Source organism: Salmo trutta, unplaced genomic scaffold, assembly GCF_901001165.1.
Source record: "Salmo trutta unplaced genomic scaffold, fSalTru1.1, whole genome shotgun sequence".
NCBI lineage: Eukaryota > Metazoa > Chordata > Actinopteri > Salmoniformes > Salmonidae > Salmo > Salmo trutta.
In genome coordinates this window covers 17501-27997 of record NW_021822781.1, presented here as the reverse complement: position 1 = coordinate 27997, position 10497 = coordinate 17501, and the positions used below count along the sequence as shown (strand labels likewise).

Genomic DNA, 10497 nt, shown 5'->3' with positions numbered 1-10497 from the left:
CTGTTCAGAGATGGCTTGATGCAGTATAGTAAAGGTATTTAGAGTACTGTTCAGAGATGGCTTGATGCAGTATAGTTCAGTTATTTAGAGTACTGCTCAGAGATGGCTTGATGCAGTATAGTTCAGTTATTTAGAGTACTGTTCAGAGATGGCTTGATGCAGTATAGTTCAGTTATTTAGAGTACTGTTCAGAGATGGCTTGATGCAGTATAGTATAGTTCAGTTATTTAGAGTACTGTTCAGAGATGGCTTGATGCAGTATAGTTCAGTTATTTTGAGTACTGCTCAGAGATGGCTTGATGCAGTATAGTTCAGTTATTTAGAGTACTGTTCAGAGATGGCTTGATGCAGTATAGTACAGTTATTTAGAGTACTGTTCAGAGATGGCTTGATGCAGTATAGTATAGTTATTTAGAGTACTGCTCAGAGATGGCTTGATGCAGTATAGTATAGTATAGTTATTTAGAGTACTGCTAAGAGATCGCTTGATGCAGTATAGTGCAGTTATTTAGAGTACTGTTCAGAGATGGCTTGATGCAGTATAGTATAGTTATTTAGATTACTGTTCAGAGATGTCTTGATGCAGTATAGTTCAATTATTTAGAATGCTGTTCAGAGATGGCTTGATGCAGTATAGTATAGTTATTTAGAGTACTGTTCAGAGATGGCATGATATAGTATAGTTCAGTTATTTAGAGTACTGCTCAGAGATGGCTTGATGCAGTTTAGTATAGTTCAGTTATTTAGAGTACTGCTCAGAGATCGCTTGATGCAGTTTAGTATAGTTCAGTTATTTAGAGTACTGTTCAGAGATGGCTTGATGCAGTATAGTTCAGTTATTTAGAGTACTGTTCAGAGATGGCTTGATGCAGTATAGTATAGTTCAGTTATTTAGAGTACTGCTCAGAGATCGCTTGATGCAGTATAGTTCAGTTATTTAGAGTACTTTTCAGAGATGTCTTGATGCAGTATAGTTCAGTTATTTAGAGTACTGTTCAGAGATGGCTTGATGCAGTATAGTTCAATTATTTAGAGTACTGTTCAGAGATGTCTTGATGCAGTATAGTTCAGTTATTTAGAGTACTGCTCAGAGATGGCTTGATGCAGTATAGTTCAGTTATTTAGAGTACTGTTCAGAGATGGCTTGATGCAGTATAGTTCAGTTATTTAGAGTACTGTTCAGAGATGGCTTGATGCAGTATAGTATAGTTATTTAGAGTACTGTTCAGAGATGGCTTGATGCAGTATAGTAAAGTTCAGTTATGTAGAGTACTGTTCAGAGATGGCTTGATGCAGTATAGTTCAGTTATTTAGAGTACTTTTCAGAGATGGCTTGATGCAGTATAGTATAGTTATTTAGATTACTGCTCAGAGATGGCTTGATGCAGTATAGTATAGTTATTTAGAGTACTTTTCAGAGATGGCTTGATGCAGTATAGTATAGTTATTTAGAGTACTGTTCAGAGATGGCTTGATGCAGTATAGTATAGTTATTTAGAGTACTGTTCAGAGATGGCTTGATGCAGTATAGTATAGTTCAGTTATTTAGAGTACTGTTCAGAGATGGCTTGATGCAGTATAGTTCAGTTATTTAGAGTACTGTTCAGAGATGGCTTGATGCAGTATAGTATAGTATAGTTATTTAGAGTACTGTTCAGAGATGGCTTGATGCAGTATAGTATAGTTATTTAGATTACTGCTCAGAGATGGCTTGATGCAGTATAGTATAGTATAGTTATTTAGAGTACTGTTCAGAGATGGCTTGATGCAGTATAGTATAGTTATTTAGATTACTGCTCAGAGATGGCTTGATGCAGTATAGTATAGTATAGTTATTTAGAGTACTGTTCAGAGATGGCTTGATGCAGTATAGTATAGTTATTTAGATTACTGCTCAGAGATGGCTTGATGCAGTATAGTATAGTTATTTAGAGTACTTTCCAGAGATGGCTTGATGCAGTATAGTATAGTTCAGTTATTTAGAGTACTGTTCAGAGATGTCTTGATGCACTGTGCAACATAGAGGTCGTAGTCCTTTAGTCTCTATGGGCCAGGTGGCCTGTTGGGGAAGGTCACAGCCTGGGGGCTGAAACTGTTCAGGATGTGGGAGGTTTTGGTCACAGCCCGGGGGCTGAAACTGTTCAGGATGTGGGAGGTTTTGATCACAGCCCGGGGGCTGAAACTGTTCAGGGTGTGGGAGGTTTGATCACAGCCCGGGGGCTGAAACTGTTCAGGATGTGGGAGGTTTTGATCACAGCCCGGGGGCTGAAACTGTTCTGGATGTGGGAGGTTATTGTCACAGCCCGGGGGCTGAAACTGTTCAGGATGTGGGAGGTTTTGGTCACAGCCCAGGGGCTGAAACTGTTCAGGATGTGGGAGGTTTTGGTCACAGCCCGGGGGCTGAAACTGTTCAGGATGTGGGAGGTTTTGGTCACAGCCCGGGGGCTGAAACTGTTCAGGATGTGGGAGGTTTTTATCACAGCCCGGGGGCTGAAACTATTCAGGATGTGGGAGGTTTTGGTCACAGCCCGGGGACTGAAACTGTTCAGGATGTGGGAGGTTTTGGTCGTGAGCGACCTGAACTTCCTGCCAGAGGTGAATTGTTAGAGGAGGGGGTGACCGGGGTGTTTGGGGTCGGAGGTTATCTTCCCTGGACGTTTCCTTGTCCTGGAGTCATGCAGGACCTCGATGGAGGGCAGGTGGCAGCCGATGACCTTCTCTGTAGACAGGACAATGCAGCGGGCAGACCCAGACCAGACAGGACAATACAGCGGGCAGACCCAGACCCAGACCAGACAGGACAATACAGCGGGCAGACCCAGACCCAAACCAGACGGGACAATACAGCGGGCAGACCCAGACCCAAACCAGACAGGTCAATACAGCGGGCAGACCCAGACCCAAACCAGACAGAACAATGAAGCGGGCAGATCCAGACCCAAACCAGACAGGTCAATAAAGCGTGCAGATCCAGACCCAGACCAGACAGGACAATGAAGCGGGCAGATCCAGACCCAAACAAGACAGGTCAATACAGCGGGCAGACCCAGACCCAGACCCAAACCAGACAGGACAATGCAGCAGGCAGACCCAGACCCAAACCAGACAGGTCAATACAGCGGGCAGACCCAAACCAGACGGGACAATACAGCAGGCAGACCCAGACCCAAACCAGACAGGCCAATACAGCGGGCAGACCCAAACCAGACGGGACAATACAGCAGGCAGACTCAGACCCAAACCAGACAGGACAATACAGCGGGCAGACCCAGACCCAAACCAGACGGGACAATACAGCAGGCAGACTCAGACCCAGACTCAGACCCAGACCCAGACCCAAACTAGACAGGACAATGCAGCGGGCAGACCCAGACCCAAACCAGACAGGTCAATACAGCGGGCAGATCCAAACCAGACAGGACAATGCAGCGGGCAGACCCAGATCCAAACCAGACAGGACAATGCAGCGGGCAGACCCAGACCCAAACCAGACAGGACAATACAGCGGGCAGACCCAGACCCAAACCAGACAGGAAAATACAGCGGGCAGATCCAAACCAGACAGGACAATGCAGCGGGCAGACCCAGATCCAAACCAGACAGGACAATGCAGCGGGCAGACCCAGAACCAAACCAGACAGGACAATACAGCAGGCAGACCCAGACCCAAACCAGACAGAACAATGAAGCAGGCAGATCCAGACCCAAACCAGACAGGTCAATACAGCGGGCAGACCCAAACCAGACGGGGCAATACAGCAGGCAGACCCAGACCCAGACCCAAACCAGACAGAACAATACAGCGGGCAGACCCAAACTAGACAGGACAATGCAGCGGGCAGACCCAGACCCAAACCAGACGGTTATGGAGGATGGACTCAACGATTGATGCGTAAAACTGTGTTGACATTTTGAACTACGACACTTTGTTTCTGTCACAGAAATCTTTAATGTCTAGATTAATTTCACGCTTCTCTACCCCGTTGTTGGCACACTTACCTTAAATCGAGCGTGATGGGCAGGTGACAGAAATGGCCAGAGAGATGGGCAGATGGCAGAGAGATGGGCAGGTGACAGAAATGGGCAGAGAGATGGGCAGATGGCAGAGAGATGGGCAGGTGGCAGAAATGGGCAGAGAGATGGGCAGATGGCAGAGAGATGGGCAGGTGGCAGAAATGGGCAGAGAGATGGGCAGATGGCAGAGAGATGGGCAGGTGGCAGAAATGGGCAGATGGCAGAGAGATGGGCAGGTGGCAGAAATGAGCAGATGGCAGAGAGATGGGCAGATGGCAGAGAGATGGGCGGATGGCAGAGAGATGGGCGGATGGCAGAGAGATGGGCGGATGGCAGAGAGATGGGCGGATGGCAGAGAGATGGACGGATGGCAGAGAGATGGGCGGATGGCAGAGAGATGGGCGGATGGCAGAGAGATGGGCAGGTGGCAGAAATGGGCAGAGAGATGGGCAGATGGCAGAGAGATGGGCAGATGGCAGAGCGATGGGCGGATGGCAGAGAGATGGGCGGATGGCAGAGAGATGGGCGGATGGCAGAGAGATGGGCAGATGGCAGAGAGATGGGCGGATGGCACAGAGATGGGCGGATGGCAGAGATGGGCAGATGGCAGAGAGATGGACGGATGGCAGAGAGATGGGCGGACGGCAGAGAGATGGGCGGACGGCAGAGAGATGGGCGGACGGCAGAGAGATGGGCGGACGGCAGAGAGATGGGCGGACGGCAGAGAGATGGACGGACGGCAGAGAGATGGGCAGATGGCAGAGAGATGGGCAGAGAGATGGGCGGACGGCAGAGAGATGGGCGGACAGATGGGCGGACGGCAGAGAGATGGGCGGACGGCAGAGAGATGGGCAGACGGCAGAGAGATGGGCTGATGACAGAGAGATGGACGGATGGCAGAGAGATGGGCGGATGGCAGAGAGATGGGCAGAAGGCAGAGAGATGGGCGGATGGCAGAGAGATGGACGGACGGCAGAGAGATGGGCGGACGGCAGAGAGATGGGCAGACGGCAGAGAGATGGGCGGACGGCAGAGAGATGGGCGGACGGCAGAGAGATGGGCGGATGGCAGAGATATGGGCGGATGGCAGAGAGATGGGCTGATGGCAGAGAGATGGGCGGATGGCAGAGAGATGGGCGGATGGCAGAGAGATGGGCTGATGGCAGAGAGATGGGCTGATGGCAGAGAGATGGGCGGATGGCAGAGAGATGGGCCGACGGCAGAGAGATGGATGGATGGCAGAGAGATGGGCGGATGGCAGAGAGATGGGCGGACGGCAGAGAGATGGGCGGATGGCAGAGAGATGGGCGGATGGCAGAGAGATGGAAAGGGAGAGAGAGAGGAAGACCAGCGTGGAGAGGAAGGGGAGAGAGGGAGGACCAGCGTGGAGAGGAAGGGGAGAGAGGGAGGACCAGCGTGGAGAGGGAGGGAGAGGAGGACCAGCGTGGAGAGGGAGGGAGAGGAGGACCAGCATGGAGAGGGAGGGGCGAGAGGGAGGGAGGGAAGGAGGGAGAGGAGGACCAGCGTGGAGAGGAAGGGGAGAGAGGGAGGGAGGGGAGAGGAAGGGGAGAGAGGGAGGACCACGGAGAGGAATTCAAAGCCTGGCTCGGGAACCCTGGATTCAGTGTCCTTAAATAGTCCCAGCTCCAAATCGGGCCGCTAATCCGTTCCTTGAATGTTCCTACCGAATAAAACACAGAGGCGATGCCAGCTCGCGGCATTAGATCAAGGGCCTTCAGGATTAGGTTAAACCTAAATATATATCTCTCTCTGGGTTTCTCCAGCAGGATAACGGGTGAGGCTCTGAAAGCGGTGACTGTCTCTCTCTCTCACTAATCGTGATCGTGCTCTATAGGCTATATATCCTACTCCACGTTCTCTCAGTATCTGGTTCTGAATGGGTTTGTCAAACTGAGTTTAAGGGATCTGTTTTCAAGCTACTTATCGGACGGTATGCCCTGCCTCCAGTCCGAACCGCTGCAGGAGTCGATGGCCTCGGATGGAATAACTCCCGACCTTTCCTCTCCTTCTGACTCTCCTTGCCCGGGCGGAAGGGAACAACTCGTGGTGACGAGCGCTGGGTGGTTTTTCTCGCCGCTTTGGAGCCGTCGGACCAAGACGCACCGATGGGGGTTTGGGAGAGGAGTGGACAGCAACAAGGTGGAGGTTTGGCTGGATGATCACTCGTCCAGGTAAGAACTCGACGAGATGTTGAAAGTGTGTTTCTTCCATCCTGGTCATAATAGTGCTCTATATAGGGCAGTGTTTCTTCATCCTGGTCAAAATAGTGCTCTATATAGGGCAGTGTTTCTTCATCCTGGTCAAAATAGTGCTCTATATAGGGCAGTGTTTCTACATCCTGGTCAGAATAGTGCTCTATATAGGGCAGTGTTTCTTCATCCTGGTCTAAATAGTGCACTATATAGGGCAGTGTTTCTTCATCCTGGTCAAAATAGTGCACTATATACAGTAGGGCAGTGTTTCTACATCCTGGTCAAAATAGTGCACTATATAGGGCAGTGTTTCTACATCCTGGTCAAAATAGTGCACTATATAGGGCAGTGTTTCTTCATCCTGGTCAAAATAGTGCACTATATACAGTAGGGCAGTGTTTCTTCATCCTGGTCAAAATAGTGCTCTATATAGGGCAGTGTTTCTTCATCCTGGTCAAAATAGTGCTCTATATAGGGCAGTGTTTCTACATCCTGGTCAAAATAGTGCTCTATATAGGGCAGTGTTTCTTCATCCTGGTCAAATAGTGCACTATATAGGGCAGTGTTTCTTCATCCTGGTCAAAATAGTGCACTATGTACAGTAGGGCAGTGTTTCTTCATCCTGGTCAAAATAGCGCTCTATATAGGGCAGTGTTTCTACATCCTGGTCAAAATAGTGCACTATATACAGTAGGTCAGTGTTTCTACATCCTGGTCAAAATAGTGCACTATATACAGTAGGGCAGTGTTTCTTCATCCTGGTCAAAATAGCGCTCTATATAGGGCAGTGTTTCTACATCCTGGTCAAAATAGTGCACTATATACAGTAGGGCAGTGTTTCTACATCCTGGTCAAAATAGTGCACTATATACAGTAGGGCAGTGTTTCTACATCCTGGTCATCGTCAAAATAGTGCTCTATATAGGGCAGTGTTTCTACATCCTGGTCAAAATAGTGCTCTATATAGGGCAGTGTTTCTTCATCCTGGTCTAAATAGTGCACTATATAGGGCAGTGTTTCTTCATCCTGGTCAAAATAGTGCTCTATATAGGGCAGTGGTTGCCTACATCCTGGTCAAAATAGTGCCTATATAGGGCAGTGTTTTCTTCATCCTGTCTAAATAGTGCTCTATATAGGGCAGTGTTTCTTCATCCTGGTCAAAATAGTGCTCTATATACAGTAGGGGCAGTGTTCTTCATCCTGGTCAAAATAGTGCTCTATATAGGGCATGTTTCTTCGACATCCTGGTCAAAATAGTGCTCTATATACAGTTAGGGCAGTGTTTCTTCATCCTGGTCAAAAATAGTGCACTATATAGGGCAGTGTTTCTACATCCTGGTCAAAATAGTGCACTATATAGGGCAGTGTTTCTTCATCCTGGTCTAAATAGTGCTGTACATAGGGCAGTGTTTCTACATCCTGGTCAAAATAGTGCTCTATATAGGGCATTGTTTTTTCATCCTGGTCAAAAATGGTGCACTATATACGTAGGGCAGTGTTCCTACATCCTGGTCAAAATAGTGCACTATATAGGGCGTGTTTTCTTCATCCTGGTCAAAATAGTGCACTATATAGGGCAGTGTTTCTACATCCTGGTCAAAATAGTGCTCTAAATAGGGCAGTGTTTCTACATCCTGGTCAAAATAGTGCTCTACAGTAGGGCAGTGTTTTACATCCTGGTCAAAATAGTGCTCTATATAGGGCAGTGTTTCTTCATCCTGGTCTAAATAGTGCACTATATAGGGCAGTGTTTCTACATCCTGGTCAAAATAGTGCTCTAAATAGGGCAGTGTTTCTACATCCTGGTCAAAATAGTGCTCTACATACAGTAGGCAGTGTTTCTACATCCTGGTCAAAATAGTGCTCTATATAGGGCAGTGTTTCTTCATCCTGGTCTAAATAGTGCACTATATAGGGCAGTGTTTCTTCATACTGGTCAAAATAGTGCACTATATAGGGCAGTGTTTCTACATCCTGGTCAAATAGTGCACTATATAGGGCAGTGTTTCTACATCCTGGTCAAAATAGTGCTCTATATAGGGCAGGTTTTTCTACATCCTGGTCAAAATAGTGCTCTATATAGGGCAGTGTTTCTACATCCTGGTCTAAATAGTGCTCTATATAGGCAGTGTTCTCATCCTGGTCAAATAGTGCTCTATATAGGGCAGTGTTTCTACATCCTGGTCCTTTTTGCCCTTGAACTACACACCTGATTCCACTACTTAAAGGTTTGATATTGAGGTGATCCATGGAATCAGCTATGTAGTGCTGGCATTAAGATACGCTGTGTGTGTGTGTGTGTGTGTGTGTGTGTGTGTGTGTGTGTCAGGGAGATGGTGGGAGGCATGTTCGTGGAGACCCTACCTTCTCTTCAGACCTCCAGAGGGCCCAGCAGGTCTCCGTCCGACCCCAGCTCCAGCATGCTCCTCCTGGGCCGCGGCCGGGACTCTTCCCCTGTCCAGCCCCCCTCCGGATCTCCTCCTCCACCCCCTCCCTGCCCCAACCCCCTCCTCACCAGACCTCTACCCTTTCCACCCCCCAGTGGGGGGACCCCCGCACCCTCGAGAGGGCGGGCAGTTGCTCCCCCCGCACCCCTCGCACCCCCCACTCCCCTGTTTCTTCTCGCTCCCTCCGCTGTCCCCCCTCACCCCGCTCTTCACCCCGCTCTTCACCCCGCTCTTCACCCCGCTCTCCAAGGAGGACTAGATCCTGTGGGCGAGGTGGTCCTTGTGGGCGAGGTGAGCCTTGTGGGCGAGGTGAGCCCTGTGGGCGAGGTGAGCCCTGTGGGCGAGGTGATGGCTGTGACTGGATGATGAAGATACTGGCCGGAGGCTCTGGGAGGATAGGCTCTGTGGCGGAGCTCTGCCAGGGGGCCCTGCAACATGCTATAGAGGTGGTGTGGGCAGAACACTGCTCTCTGTCTCTGCTCCGACAGGTTACTACTGCTGTTATCTCGTTATGGCTGGTTGACTAATTGATTGATTGGCCGGTTTATTGATTGATTGATTGGTTGATTGATTGATTGGTTGATTGATTGATTGGTTGATTGGTTGATTGATTGGTTGATTGATTGATTGGCCGGTTTATTGATTGGCCGGTTTATTGATTGATTGATTGGCTGGTTGATTGATTGATTGATTGGCTGGTTTATTGATTGGCCGGTTTTTTGATTGATTGATTGGCTGGTTGATTGATTGATTGGCTCGTTTATTGATTGGCCGGTTTATTGATTGGCCGGTTTATTGATTGATTGATTGGTTGATTGATTGATTGGCCGGTTTATTGATTGATTGATTGGCTGGTTGATTGATTGATTGGCTGGTTTATTGATTGGCCGGTTTATTGATTGATTGATTGGCTGGTTGATTGATTGGCTGGTTTATTGATTGGCCGGTTTATTGATTGATTTATTGGTTTATTGATTGATTGGCTGGTTGATTGATTGGCTGGTTTATTGATTGGCCGGTTTATTGATTGATTTATTGGTTGGTTAATTGGCTTGAGGATTGGTTGGTTGATTCATTGAGTAGTTGGTTGATTGATTGACATATTGATTGAATTACATCGATTGATTGATTCTTTCTGTTGTTCCTCCAGGACCAGGATGGATGTAGGGGATTGGTCCAGGTGGTTTCCCTGACGGCGCCCGGCTGCATGAGGGAAGAGTCTTCCAGCAACCACGCCCACCTGGAGCTGGTGAAGGGCATCCTGGGATATGTAGTTGCCACAGGGATGCCCATGAACATGACAGGAGATGTCTATGAGGTAAAGAATAATGTCTACTTCTCTCTCAATTCAATTCAATTCAATGGGCTTTATTTGTGTGGGAGTGAAATAGATAAAATAGTGAAATAAACAATACAAATGAACAGTAAACATTTACACTTACAAAAGTTACAAAATAATGAAGACATTTCAAATGTCATATTATGTCTATATACAGTGTTGTAACGATGTGTAAATAGTTAAAGTACAAAAGGGAAAATAAATAAACATAAATATGGGTTGTATTTACAATGGTGTTTGTTCTTCACTGGTTGACCTTTTCTTGTGGCAACAGGTCACACATTTTGCTGCTGTGATGGCACACTGTGGTATTTCACCCAGTAGATATGGGAGTTCATCAAAATTGGGTTTGTTTTCAAATTCTTTGTGGATCTGTGTAATCGGAGGGAAATATGTGTGTCTAATATGGTCATACATTTGGCAGGAAGTTAGGAAGTGCAGCTCAGTTTCCACCTCATTTTGTGGTCAGTGTTGCACATAGCCT

The 10497-nt window shown here is 47.8% G+C and overlaps 1 protein-coding gene across 1 annotated transcript in view; it reads left to right on the top strand.

Annotated features, from left to right (window-relative positions):
• Positions 1 to 8647: 8647 nt before the first annotated feature.
• Positions 8648 to 10497, top strand: part of LOC115184392 (cGMP-specific 3',5'-cyclic phosphodiesterase) — an 11305-nt gene continuing 9455 nt past the window's right edge. Inside the window, exons 1-3 of the mRNA XM_029745343.1 lie at positions 8648 to 8683; positions 8770 to 9162; positions 9825 to 9992. Of these exons, the coding sequence (XP_029601203.1) occupies positions 8648 to 8683; positions 8770 to 9162; positions 9825 to 9992 (597 nt within the window). The remainder of the gene's footprint in view (positions 8684 to 8769; positions 9163 to 9824; positions 9993 to 10497) is intronic.